The 14,679-nt window shown below is 48.7% G+C and overlaps 1 protein-coding gene across 1 annotated transcript; it reads right to left on the reverse strand.

The window, feature by feature from the left end:
* Window positions 1–506: 506 nt before the first annotated feature.
* Window positions 507–8,756, reverse strand: cep120 (centrosomal protein 120). Its single transcript, XM_030370909.1, has 9 exons — window positions 7,891–8,756; window positions 7,526–7,816; window positions 6,776–6,865; window positions 6,559–6,651; window positions 4,259–4,420; window positions 3,154–3,276; window positions 2,316–2,414; window positions 1,421–1,566; window positions 507–926 (listed from the first exon to the last, which is right to left on the reverse strand). Exons 3-9 carry the CDS (start codon window positions 6,839–6,841, stop codon window positions 737–739), a joined length of 879 nt encoding a protein of 292 aa, XP_030226769.1. The 5' UTR covers window positions 6,842–6,865; window positions 7,526–7,816; window positions 7,891–8,756; the 3' UTR covers window positions 507–736.
* Between the last annotated feature and the right edge of the window lie 5,923 nt (window positions 8,757–14,679).

Genomic DNA, 14,679 nt, shown 5'->3' on the forward strand with positions numbered 1-14,679 from the left:
TTCGGGACGCACAAAGCAACATAAATTCTGCTGAACAATTACACTTTCTACAATGAGAGAGTGTGAGTGTGTAAGTGTGAGAGTGTGAATGTCAGTGTGAGCGTGTGTGTGTAAGTGTTAGAGTCAGTGAGTGTGTTTGTGTCAGTGTGAGAGTGTGAGTGTCAGTATGTTTGTGTGTAGGGAACAGGGCACTTAGCAGGACAGATGTTTAGCAATTAGTCAGTTATCCGTCAAAAGGGGTTTTTTAAGCAGGAATTCCAGATAACACACACTCACTCTCTCTCTCCCACCAACGGAGCGCTATTGAGCTACAAGACATCAGATAGAGCCCCCCCCTCTACAGACATCTGCTTACTGTCCGTCCTCCTGCCTCCCCTCTCTCCCTCCCTCCCTCCCTCCCTCTCTTCCTCCCTCCCTCACTTACTCCCTCCCTCCCTCCCTCACTTTCTCCCTCCCTCCCTCCTCTCTCGAGTATACACTTGTAATAACACCACAACACCAACAAAAAGCATCTAAATAATTCCTTTATTAAACAAAGTTCAATCTCAACAGAATAAATAGTTAGAGTCCCACTTGGTGCAGACTGATTCGGGCTCCGATATTAACTACAAACAGCTGCTTCCAAGACTTTAGAAGAGTTCAGGGCTCCCCCTAGTGGTCACAGCGTGTATCTGTGTATAGTGTGTGTGTGTAGTATTGTGTGTGTTAGTGTGTGTATTGTGTGTGTTGTGTGTGTCTATAGTGTGTGTGTAGTACTGTGTGTGCGTGCAGTGTGTATCTGTGTGTTGAGCTGGCTGATGATGAGGTCGTCCTGGGTGTACACGCCCGTCCTCAGCAGGGAGTCTCTCTCCTCCACCAGCCGAGCCAGATGCTCCTCCCCCTTCTCGCTGGGGGCGGGGTCTGAAGACTCCTCCTGCTGCTTAAACCTAGACAGGAAATGATGTCATCGTTTATATCTTGGAAGACTCATCTCTCTCATCTATCCTTCTCTAACCCTAACCCTGACCTTAGACCCTGACCCTGACCTTAGACCCTAACCCGGGCCTTAGACCCTGACCCTACAATGAGGCTACCTAACCCTTAGAGAGCGTACCTAACCCTAACCCTTAGAGAGCCTACCTAACCCTTAGAGAGCCTACCTAACCCTAACCCTTAGAGAGCCTACCTAACCCTTAGAGAGCCTACCTAACCCTAACCCTTAGAGAGCCTACCTAACCCTAACCCTTAGAGAGCCTACCTAACCCTAACCCTTAGAGAGCCTACCTAACCCTTAGAGAGCCTACCTAACCCCAGGAGAGCCTACCTAACCCCTAGAGAGCCTAGCTAACCCCTAGAGAGCCTACCTAACCCCTAGAGAGCCTACCTAACCCTAACCCCTAGAGAGCCTACCTAACCCCTAGAGAGCCTACCTAACCCTCACCTGGTCAGCTGGTGGCGGATGCTGTCCAGCTCCTGTCTCTCACTCAGCACCGCCTCCTTCTCCTCGGTTGCTAGGTAACGTAGCCTCATGGCCTCCAACTCCTCCTGCTGCCTCTTCAGACGATGGAGAGCATTCTCTTGCTCCCGCTACACAAACACACACACACCCTTAACTTGGAAAACCTTAAACGAGAACTTAAACAATTGGTTAAAGCAGTTTGAAATTGTTTGTGGGACAGGCAGGGGGTGTGTCTACAGGTAGGGGGTGTGTCTACAGGTAGGGGGTGTGTCTACAGGTAGGGGATGTGTCTACAGGCAGGAGGTGTGTCTACAGGTAGGGGTCTGTTACAGATGGTAGCACTACAGAGTGTGCTTAGGGTTAGCTAGCCTGACTGAGGCTGCTAGCCTGATGGAGGCTGCTAGCCTGATGGAGGCTGCTAGCCTGATGGAGGCTGTTAGGCTAGCCTGATGGAGGCTGTTAGGCTAGCCTGATGGAGGCTGTTAGGCTAGCCTGATGGAGACTGTTAGGCTAGCCTGATGGAGGCTGTTAGGCTAGCCTAATGGAGGCTGTTAGGCTAGCCTGATGGAGGCTGTTAGGCTAGCCTGATGGAGGCTGCTAGCCTGTCGGAGGCTGCTAGCCTGATGGAGGCTGCTAGCCTGATGGAGGCTGTTAGGCTAGCCTGATGGAGGCTGTTAGGCTAGCCTGATGGAGGCTGTTAGGCTAGCCTGATGGAGGCTGTTAGGCTAGCCTGATGGAGGCTGTTAGGCTAGCCTGATGGAGGCTGTTAGGCTAGCCTGATGCAAAGTGGGTGAGACGGGGTACTGGAGTGACACGGGGTAGAGGCCCAGCGGGGTACCGGGGTGAGATGGGGTAGGGGCCCAGCGGGGTACACTACCTGTTTGAAGCGGGCCAGCTCTTTCAGAGCGCGCCCCCACTGCTGCTTGTAGTGGAGTTTGGACTTGGTGGTCGACTCCAACTTCCTCTCCAGTTCCACCTTCAAAAGAAGCAGAACTCTGAGCACCGTGAGGTCACTGAGGAGGTCACTGAGGAGGCCGGGAGGTCACTGAGGAGGCCGGGAGGTCACTGAAGAGGTCACTGAGGAGGTCACTGAGGAGGTCACTGAGGAGGCCGGGAGGTCACTGAAGAGGTCACTGAGGAGGCCGGGATGTCACTGAGGAGGCCGGGAGGTCACTGAAGAGGTCACTGAGGAGGTCACTGAGGAGGTCACTGAGGAGGCCGGGAGGTCACTGAAGAGGTCACTGAGGAGGCCGGGAGGTCACTGAGGAGGTCACTGAGGAGGCCGGGAGGTCACTGAGGAGGTCACTAAGAGGCCGGGAGGTCACTGAGGAGGTCACTAAGAGGCCGGGAGGTCACTGAGGAGGCCGGGAGGTCACTGAGGAGGTCACTGAGGAGGCCGGGAGGTCACTAAGGAGGCCGGGAGGTCACTGAGGAGGTCACTAAGGAGGCCGGGAGGTCACTGAGGAGGTCACTAAGGAGGCCGGGAGGTCACTGAGGAGGTCATTCTTCTCTGAAGTAAAGAGATCAAGATGAGCATCAAGCTGAAACGCATCACCCAATAGCGTAGGGCGACCACCCTCCAGAACCATCTAGACCCTGGACATAATAGAGCCCACCCTCTAGAACCATCTAGACCCTGGACATAATAGAGCCCACCATCTAGAACCATAAAGAAGGTAGGTAGTGAACCAGTAGTACTCATGCAGTGATGATACCTTCTCCAGGGTCAGGAGGTTGACCTCTGACTGCAGGCGGGCCTCTGGTCTGCAGTGCTGCTGCTCCCTGAACACGGAGAACTCCTTCTGGAGGGCCTGGTACCGCAGTTCACCTTCCTCCACCTGCAGCACGCACACACGTTAACATACTAACTCACACTAATACACGTTTACACACACTCGTTAACACACACCAATACAGAACTCCTTCTGGAGGGCCTTGTACCGCAGCTCCCCGTCCTCCAGCTGCAGCACACAGACGTTAACACGCACACACACACACTAATACTTTCTTCTCTACACACTGTCCTACCTGCTGCAGCAGTCGCTTCCTCACCCTGTCACTGACCTACCTGCTGCAGCAGTCGGTTCCTCACCCTGTCCCCGTCCTACCTGCTGCAGCAGTCGGTTCCTCACCCTGTCACTGTCCTACCTGCTGCAGCAGTCGGTTCCTCACCCCGTCACTGTCCTACCTGCTGCAGCAGTCGGTTCCTCACCCTGTCCCCGTCCTACCTGCTGCAGCAGTCGGTTCCTCACCCTGTCCTACCTGCTGCAGCAGTCGGTTCCTCACCATGTCCCCGTCCTACCTGCTGCAGCAGTCGGTTCCTCACCCTGTCCTACCTGCTGCAGCAGTCGGTTCCTCACCCTGTCACTGACCTACCTGCTGCAGCAGTCGGTTCCTCACCCTGTCCCCGTCCTACCTGCTGCAGCAGTCGGTTCCTCACCCTGTCCCTGTCCTACCTGCTGCAGCAGTCGGTTCCTCACCCTGTCCTACCTGCTGCAGCAGTCGGTTCCTCACCCTGTCCTACCTGCTGCAGCAGTCGGTTCCTCACCCTGTCCTACCTGCTGCAGCAGTCGATTCCTCACCCTGTCCTACCTGCTGCAGCAGTCGGTTCCTCACCCTGTCCTACCTGCTGCAGCAGTCGGTTCCTCACCCTGTCCTACCTGCTGCAGCAGTCGGTTCCTCACCCTGTCCCTGTCCTACCTGCTGCAGCAGTCGGTTCCTCACCCTGTCACTGTCCTACCTGCTGCAGCAGTCGGTTCCTCACCCTGTCCCCGTCCTACCTGCTGCAGCAGTCGGTTCCTCACCCTGTCCCTGTCCTACCTGCTGCAGCAGTCGGTTCCTCTCCGCCTCCAGCAGGCCCAGGCGGTGGCGCTCTGCCGCCCCCTGCTGGCCGTACTCCCTGGCCAGCTGCCCGCTCCTCTCCTGCAGCTCCCGCTGCCGAAGCTCGTAGTCCAGCCGGAGGTCCCGGCCCACCGCCTGGCTCTGAGGAGACAAGTTAATAATAACATGGGAATGAACAATGACGACCATGTGGAAACACCATAACAAGTGACTAAAAACAGTCTGTTAATAATACGGACCATATGGAAACACCAATAACAGGTTAATGATGACATGTTAATGAAAACAGTCTGTTAATAATACGGACCATATGGAAACACCAATAACAGGTTAATGATGACATGTTAATGAAAACAGTCTGTTAATAATACGGACCATATGGAAACACCAATAACAGGTTAATGATGACATGTTAATGAAAACAGTCTGTTAATAATACAGACCATATGGAAACACCAATAACAGGTTAATGATGACATGTTAATGAAAACAGTCTGTTAATAATACGGACCATTTGGAAACACCAATAACAGGTGAATGATGACATGTAATGAAAACAGTCTGTTAATAATACATACCATATGGAAACACTAATAACAGGTTAATGATGACATTTTAATGAAAACAGTCTTAACAACAAGGACCATATGGAAACACCAATAACATGTTAATGATGTCATGTAATGAAAACAGTCTGTTAATAATACAGACCATGTGGAAACACTAATAACATGTTAACGATGACAGTCCGTTAATAAGGACCATATTGAAACACTAATAACGTGTTAATGGTGACAGTCTGTTAATAAGGACCATATTGAATCACCAATAACATGTTAATGATGACAGTCTGTTAATAATACAGATTAAGCACTGACATACAGCCAGCGTGTCTCAGTGCAGCGTCTGTTTGTTTTATCACCACCGGTGATAAAGCGACTTTGAGTCCTACAAAAGATAGATCCAATTTATTATTATTAATAGATCGTTAACAGTGAACAGTAGCGGTAGCGTACCTCTACTAGCGCTGGATAGAGAACAGTAGCGGTAGCGTACCTCTACTAGCGCTGGATAGTGAACAGTAGCGGTAGCGTACCTCTAATAGCGCTGGATAGTGAACAGTGAACAGTAGCGGTAGCGTACCTCTACTAGCGCTGGATAGTGAACAGTAGCAGTAGCGTACCTCTAATAGCGCTGGATAGTGAACAGTAGCGGTAGCGTATCTCTACTAGCGCTTGATAGTGAACAGTAGCGGTAGCGTACCTCCACTAGCGCTGGATAGTGAACAGTAGCGGTAGCGTACCTCTACTAGCGCTGGATAGTGAACAGTGAACAGTAGCGGTAGCGTACCTCCACTAGCGCTGGATAGTGAACAGTAGCGGTAGCGTACCTCTACTAGCGCTGGATAGTGAACAGTGAACAGTAGCGGTAGCGTACCTCTACTAGCGCTGGACAGTGAACAGTAGCGGTAGCGTACCTCTACTAGCGCTGGATAGTGAACAGTAGCGGTAGCGTACCTCTACTAGCGCTGGATAGTGAACAGTGAACAGTAGCGGTAGCGTACCTCTACTAGCGCTGGATAGTGAACAGTAGCGGTAGCGTACCTCTACTAGCGCTGGATAGTGAACAGTAGCGGTAGCGTACCTCTACTAGCGCTGGATAGTGAACAGTGAACAGTAGCGGTAGCGTACCTCCACTAGCGCTGGATAGTGAACAGTAGCGGTAGCGTACCTCTACTAGCGCTGGATAGTGAACAGTAGCGGTAGCGTACCTCCACTAGCGCTGGATAGTGAACAGTAGCGGTAGCGTACCTCTACTAGCGCTGGATAGTGAACAGTGAACAGTAGCGGTAGCGTACCTCTACTAGCGCTGGATAGTGAACAGTAGCGGTAGCGTACCTCTAATAGCGCTGGATAGTGAACAGTAACGGTAGCGTACCTCTACTAGCGCTGGATAGTGAACAGTAGCGGTAGCGTACCTCTACTAGCGCTGGACAGTAAACAGTGAACAGTAGCGGTAGCGTACCTCTACTAGCGCTGGACAGTGAACAGTGAACAGTAGCGGTAGCGTACCTCTACTAGCGCTGGACAGTGAACAGTAGCGGTAGCGTACCTCTACTAGCGCTGGATAGTGAACAGTAGCGGTAGCGTACCTCTACTAGCGCTGGACAGTGAACAGTAGCGGTAGCGTACCTCTACTAGCGCTGGATAGTGAACAGTGAACAGTAGCGGTAGCGTACCTCTACTAGCGCTGGATAGTGAACAGTAGCGGTAGCGTACCTCCTTGTGAGCGTGCTCCAGCTGTTTCTCTCTGATCTCGAGGTCCTCTAGAGTCTTCTGCAGACGCTCCTCTAACTGGTTATACTCCACTTCCTAGTGATGGAGATACATAAGATATATATTACAAATACACGGGTTAGGGAGTACACGTGTGTGTGTGTGTGTGTGTGTGTGTGTGTGTGTGTGTGTGTGTGTGTGTGTGTGTGTGTGTGTGTACCTTCTTCTTGACCAGAGCTTCTCTCTCGCCGTCTCGTCTCCTCCACTCTTCAGCCAACACTTGCATGTGACTAGACTCCTTTCTCCTCAGCTAACACACACACACACACACACACACACACACACACACACACACACACACACACACACACACACACACACACACACACACACACACACACACACACACACACACACACACACACTTTATTTCTCTTTTCACTGAATGTACCGACCTGGTTGTCAGTTGCCCTGCATGGTTGACTCTGCCGTCAATGTGCATCAACCGATGTAAGTCGCTTTGGATAAAAGCGTCAGCTAAATGCCCTAATAAATAATAGTCTAGTAATAGTAGTAGTATAGTACTATTAATAATATAAGTCCTATTAGTTGTAGCAGTATAATACGATTAGTACTAGTAGTAGTACTATTTGTACTTGTAGCAGTATAGTACTATGAGTAGTAGTATAGTACTATTAGTAATAGTATAGTACTATTAATCATAAAAGTTGGATTAGTACTAGTAGTGTAGTACTAAGTACTAAGTACTACTTCTACTAGTACTAGTAGTAGTACTACTTCTACTAGTACTAGTATTATACTAGTAGTAGTACTACTTCTAATAGTACTAGTACTACTAGTACTAGTACTAATTCTACTAGTACTAGTACTAATTCTACTAGTACTAGTACTAATTCTAGTACTAGTAGTGCTAGTACTACTAGTACTAGCAGTAGTACTACATCAGGACCTGCTGGAGGAAGGCGTCCTCCTGCTCCTCCTTCCATAGCTCCAGCTCCACAGCGGTACGGTACTCCAGGGTGTCTCGGCTGGGGCCCGGCCCGGGGGCCTGGGCGGGGGTCCTGCTGGGGCCCGGCCCGGGGGCCCAGGCCTGGGCGGGGGTCCTGCTGGGGCCCGGCCCGGGGGCCCAGGCCTGGGCGGGGGTCCTGCTGGGGCCCGGCCCGGGCTGGGGGCCCCTGCTGGGGCCGCCGGGGGGTGCTCGTGTTGGGGTCCGGTTGAGATCCTGCTGCTCCAGTCTGCTCTGTTGTAGATGAACACGCCTGTTATACTGAGTGACCCCCGACCGGGTTAGCAAGTGTAGGTAGGGGCCCTCACCTGGGCAGAGGACAGGGGAGCGGTCTGGAGGGGCCCCTGGTCCTCCAGGGCGGCTGTGGTCTGGAGGGGCCCCTGGTCCTCCAGGGCGGCGGTGGTCTGGAGGGGCCCCTGGTCCTCCAGGGCGGCGGTGGTCTGGAGGGGCCCCTGGTCCTCCAGGGCGGCGGTGGTCTGGAGGGGCCCCTGGTCCTCCAGGGCGGCGGTGGTCTGGAGGGGCCCCTGGTCCTCCAGGGCGGCGGTGGTCTGGAGGGGCCCCTGGTCCTCAAGGGCGGCGGTGGTCTGGAGGGGCCCCTGGTCCTCCAGGGCGGCTGTGTAACACAGGTCAGCCACCTTCTCCCTGGGGACACAAACACCTCGTTAACAACCCCTGACACACGTTCCACGGTGCCGCAGTGTGTTAGGGAGTGTTACGGCCACTGTTTGTGTGTGGCTGCCTTCTTGTTTCCCCTCTTTTATGTGCAGGTGCGAGACATTAAGAACTCATCATCATCCCGCCTCTACCAACCAGCTTCCACCAATCACCTCATCAGTTTCCAGCCAGGGGAGGCCTGCCACACACGTAAAAGCCAGTTTAACTCGTCCCTTACTCTCTCCTTTTTGTCCCGTTCGTGGTTCGTGGACTGGTTTTGCTGTGGCATGGTTAGAGCATTTTAATTATATACATATCTAAGAGATATACATATATTGTCCACTAGTTTTCCTTTCGCCCCCGGCTTGCACCAATTGTGACCTCCTTTGTTAGTTCCCCCATGTTTTTTTTTTTCTTTGTGGTTACCTTGCGGCCTTGGGACAGGTAAGACAGAGGCGTCTATACATTTACACGCAGTGCTCTTCTTTGTTAGTAACACTAGGCTAGGAGTGTTGCTACAGCGCAGCCCTTGCTAAAAAGCGTGGTCGCAGATTTCGACGGTCTGCTGTCATGAATTGTGACCCATCGGGAATTGCGACCTGCTGCTTGTGGACTCTGTGATGATCGCAGACATGAATAATTGTGTGCACATACAGATATGAGGACGACAAATGACCGGAAAATGCAATGTATCCAACAACGGGTAATCTAAACTAACTGTAAGCTCCAGCTATTTACTCCAATGCAGATGTAGTGGAAAATGATAAGACATAGTAACTTTAGCCTACTCTCAAGTAAAATAAAAATACAACTAATTGCAAACCTAACTAATCTAACCTAACCTACGCAAATAATGCTGTTGCGGCTCTCAGCATGTGCCAGAGCGTTCACAGTTGCTATGGAAACCACCTAGCGTCGCAGCCCGTTGCAGCGCGTTGCAGGCAGTGTGAACTGCCCAGTTTTAGAACGTCGCAGCCCGTCTCGTTGCAAGGCGTTGCAAGGCGTTGCGAGTTGCAAGGCGTTGCGAGTTGCAAGGCGTTGCAAGGTGAATCTTTGGTCTGAACTGGGCTTGTCACGAATCCCAGCAGCATTCAGTGGGCCCCGTTATATTACACACAGATAAAAGCTATAATCAATTCTTCGGTGGTGTCGTCTATAAACGACGCTGCCCGACGCTCCGTGGCTCGTCCGCTGTCTGCTTCATATTGAAGCTCTGCCCTAACCGAGTCCACTCGGACCGAGAGGGGGTCTGAAACCCACTGCCCTTCTCCAAACAGCCCTTATGTGATATTGAGGCTAGCAGGTAGAGTACAACGCGCTGTGGTAGATTATGTTGATCCAGAGATAACTTGCACATTGTTTTATAATCATCTTTTCACCATCGACCAATCGATTGGTCAGAGAGTTGGTTGAATTTAAGATTACAGCACAAATCATCATCTCTAATCAATACTTACCTTTTCTCAATAGACTGATTTCCATCTTTCAACTCAGCAGGATGATTCATAGAGTGGTCACTCTTCATGGAGACACAGCTGGGTCCAGGGGAGTCTGCTCTCTGCTGCTGCTCTGGGCTTCAACACACAGACACAGACACACACACACACACACACACACACACACACACACACACACACACACACACACACACACACACACACACACACACACACACACACATTAATTTTTCCTGACTTGGAAACATCAGTACCAGCAAAGTCTGATAATAAGAGTCTGCTCACTCCTGCTGGACTCTTTGAGAAAAACAAGAACCAGGATTAATGGATGTTTGATAGAAGCTGTATTTTTATAATATATGATAAATCCTCACCTCTTCTCAATAGACTGATTTCCATCTTTCAACTCAGCAGGATGATTCATAGAGTGGTCACTCTTCATGGAGACACAGCTGGGTCCAGGGGAGTCTGCTCTCTGCTGCTGGACTCTTCTAGAAAACAAGAAACAGGATTCCTGTAAGTTTCATAGAAGCTGTACCTATATAATCACTAGGGCTGTCAAGTTCTGGGCGGTTGGTTGACTGGTTAATCGATATGCACTTGTTGGACCAAATTCCCTTTGGTCGGACTATGGCTGGTGTTCCTTTAATAAGAACAAAGAGCTTCTTAATCCATTATTTTAGAGCCGGAAGGGACAAATGCAGACCGATGTGTTTTAAATTTGATTGACGGGCTATATTGTGTTAGAAATAACATTAATTATGAATAAAAATAATGTTGAAGGCTTAGTAATTTCTGTTTAAACAATCATATGGTTTAATAAACTATAGGACTTATAAGACAAGAGGTCAAACCCCCGGGTTCCTCAACGTTGAACTGGCCCATAAGGAAGACCGCTAGTCCTAACTTATTCAACCTTTACTCCACTACTAACTCATTGATTCCAACCAAGTCATCGATCTGGCAGCATTTGGTTAAAAAGGACGACAAAATAGCATGCAAAGTGTAGAGTAAGTTTGTGGGCAGATCAGCTAAAATGGTGGCATGAGTACTTTTTTCTTAATACCTCTGTGATTCTTCATCCCCCTTCGTGTTTAACGCTCGCTAGGCTTTGAGTGGGAACACATCAGAATTGGCTTCTTGTCACTAATCCCAGCAGCATCCAGTGGGCCCCGTTATATTACACACAGATAAAAGCTATAATCAATTCTTTGGTGGTGTCGTCTATAAACGACGCTGCCCGACGCTCCGTGGCTCGTCCGCTGTCTGCTTCATATTGAAGCTCTGCCCTAACCGAGTGGACTCGGACCGAGAGGGGTCTGAAACCCACTGCCCTTCTCCAAACAGCCCTTATGTGATGTTGAGGCTAGCAGGTAGAGTACAACGCGCTGTGGTAGATTATGTTGATCCAGAGATAACTTGCACATTGTTTTATAATCATCTTTTCACCATCGACCAATCGATTGGTCAGAGAGTTGGTTGAATTTAAGATTACAGCACAAATCATCATCTCTAATCAATACTTACCTTTTCTCAATAGACTGATTTCCATCTTTCAACTCAGCAGGATGATTCATAGAGTGGTCACTCATCATGGAGACACAGCTGGGTCCAGGGGAGTCTGCTCTCTGCTGCTGCTCTGGGCTTCAACACACAGACACAGACACACACACAGACACACACACACACACACACACACACACACACACACACACACACACACACATACACACACACACACACACACACACTTTAATTTTTCCTGACTTGGAAACATCAGTACCAGCAAAGTCTGATAACAAGAGTCTGCTCACTCCTGCTGGACTCTTTGAGAAAAACAAGAACCAGGATTAATGGATGTTTGATAGAAGCTGTATCTTTATGATCTCTGATAAATCCTCACCTCTTCTCAATAGACTGATTTCCATCTTTCAACTCAGCAGGATGATTCATAGAGTGGTCACTCTTCATGGAGACACAGCTGGGTCCAGGGGAGTCTGCTCTCTGCTGCTGGACTCTTCTAGAAAACAAGAAACAGGATTCCTGTAAGTTTCATAGAAGCTGTACCTATATAATCACTAGGGCTGTCAAGTTCTGGTCGGTTGGTTGACTGGTTAATCGATATGCACTTGTTGGACCAAATTCCCTTTGGTCGGAATATGGCTGGTGTTCCTTTAATAAGAACAAAGAGCTTCTTAATCCATTATTTTAGAGCCGGGAGGGACAAATGCAGACGATGTGTTTTAAATTTGATTGACGGGCTATATTGTGTTAGAAATAACATTAATTATGAATAAAAATAATGTTGAAGGCTTAGTAATTTCTGTTTAAACAATCATATGGTTTAATAAACTATAGGACTTATAAGACAAGAGGTCAAACCCTCAGGTTCTCAACGTTGAACTGGCCCATAAGGAAGACCGCTAGTCCTAACTTACTGAACCTTTACTCCACTACTAACTCATTGATTCCAACCAAGTCATCGATCTGGCAGCATTTGGTTAAAAAGGACGACAAAATAGCATGCAAAGTGTAGAGTAAGTTTGTGGGCAGATCAGCTAAAATGGTGGCATGAGTACTTTTTTCTTAATACGTCTGTGATTCTTCATCCCCCTTCGTGTTTAACGCTCGCTAGGCTTTGAGTGGAACACATCAGAATTGGCTTCTTGTCACGAATCCCAGCAGCATCCAGTGGGCCCCGTTATATTACACACAGATAAAAGCTATAATCAATTCTTCGGTGGTGTCGTCTATAAACGACGCTGCCCGACGCTCCGTGGCTCGTCCGCTGTCTGCTTCATATTGAAGCTCTGCCCTAACCGAGTCCACTCGGACCGAGAGGGGGTCTGAAACCCACTGCCCTTCTCCAAACAGCCCTTATGTGATATTGAGGCTAGCAGGTAGAGTACAACGCGCTGTGGTAGATTATGTTGATCCAGAGATAACTTGCACATTGTTTTATAATCATCTTTTCACCATCGACCAATCGATTGGTCAGAGAGTTGGTTGAATTTAAGATTACAGCACAAATCATCATCTCTAATCAATACTTACCTTTTCTCAATAGAGTGATTTCCATCTTTCAACTCAGCAGGATGATTCATAGAGTGGTCACTCTTCATGGAGACACAGCTGGGTCCAGGGGAGTGTGCTCTCTGCTGCGGCTCTGGGCTTCAACACACAGACACACACACACACACACACACACACACACACACACACACACACACACACACACACACACACACACACACACACACACACACACACACACACACACTTTAATTTTTCCTGACTTGGAAACATCAGTACCAGCAAAGTCTGATAATAAGAGTCTGCTCACTCCTGCTGGACTCTTTGAGAAAAACAAGAACCAGGATTAATGGATGTTTGATAGAAGCTGTATCTTTATGATCTCTGATAAATCCTCACCTCTTCTCAATAGACTGATTTCCATCTTTCAACTCAGCAGGATGATTCATAGAGTGGTCACTCTTCATGGAGACACAGCTGGGTCCAGGGGAGTCTGCTCTCTGCTGCTGGACTCTTCTAGAAAACAAGAAACAGGATTCCTGTAAGTGTCATAGAAGCTGTACCTATATAATCACTAGGGCTGTCAAGTTCTGGTCGGTTGGTTGACTGGTTAATCGATATGCACTTGCTGGACCAAATTCCCTTTGGTCGGACTATGGCTGGTGTTCCTTTAATAAGAACAAAGAGCTTCTTAATCCATTATTTTAGAGCCGGGAGGGACAAATGCAGACCGATGTGTTTTAAATTTGATTGACGGGCTATATTGTGTTAGAAATAACATTAATTATGAATAAAAATAATGTTGAAGGCTTAGTAATTTCTGTTTAAACAATCATATGGTTTAATAAACTATAGGACTTATAAGACAAGAGGTCAAACCCCCGGGTTACTCAACGTTGAACTGGCCCATAAGGAAGACCGCTAGTCCTAACTTACTCAACCTTTACTCCACTACTAACTCATTGATTCCAACCAAGTCATCGATCTGGCAGCATTTGGTTAAAAAGGACGACAAAAAATAGCATACAAAGTGTGGAGTAAGTTTGTGGGCAGATCAGCCAAAATGGTGGCATGAGTACTTTTTTCTTAATACGTCTGTGATTCTTCATCCCCCTTCGTGTTTAACGCTCGCTAGGCTTTGAGTGGGAACACATCAGAATTGGCTTCTTGTCACGAATCCCAGCAGCATCCAGTGGGCCCCGTTATATTACACACAGATAAAAGCTATAATCAAATCTTCGGTGGTGTCGTCTATAAACGACGCTGCCCGACGCTCCGTGGCTCGTCCGCTGTCTGCTTCATATTGAAGCTCTGCCCTAACCGAGTGGACTCGGACCGAGAGGGGGTCTGAAACCCACTGCCCTTCTCCAAACAGCCCTTACGTGATATTGAGGCTAGCAGGTAGAGTACAACGCACTGTGGTAGATTATGTTGATCCAGAGATAACTTGCACATTGTTTTATAATCATCTTTTCACCATCGACCAATCGATTGGTCAGAGGGTTGGTTGAATTTAAGATTACAGCACAAATCATCATCTCTAATCAATACTTACCTTTTCTCAATAGACTGATTTCCATCTTTCAACTCAGCAGGATGATTCATAGAGTGGTCACTCTTCATGGAGACACAGCTGGGTCCAGGGGAGTCTGCTCTCTGCTGCTGCTCTGGGCTTCAACACACAGACACAGACACAGACACAGACACACACACACACACACACACACACACACACACACACACACACACACACACACACACACACACACTTTAATTTTTCCTGACTTGGAAACATCAGTACCAGCAAAGTCTGATAATAAGAGTCTGCTCACTCCTGCTGGACTCTTTGAGAAAAACAAGAACCAGGATTAATGGATGTTTGATAGAAGCTGTATCTTTATAATATATGATAAATCCTCACCTCTTCTCAATAGACTGATTTCCATCTTTCAA

The sequence above is a fragment of the Gadus morhua genome, chromosome 11 (genome assembly GCF_902167405.1).
Source record: "Gadus morhua chromosome 11, gadMor3.0, whole genome shotgun sequence".
Taxonomy (NCBI): domain Eukaryota; kingdom Metazoa; phylum Chordata; class Actinopteri; order Gadiformes; family Gadidae; genus Gadus; species Gadus morhua.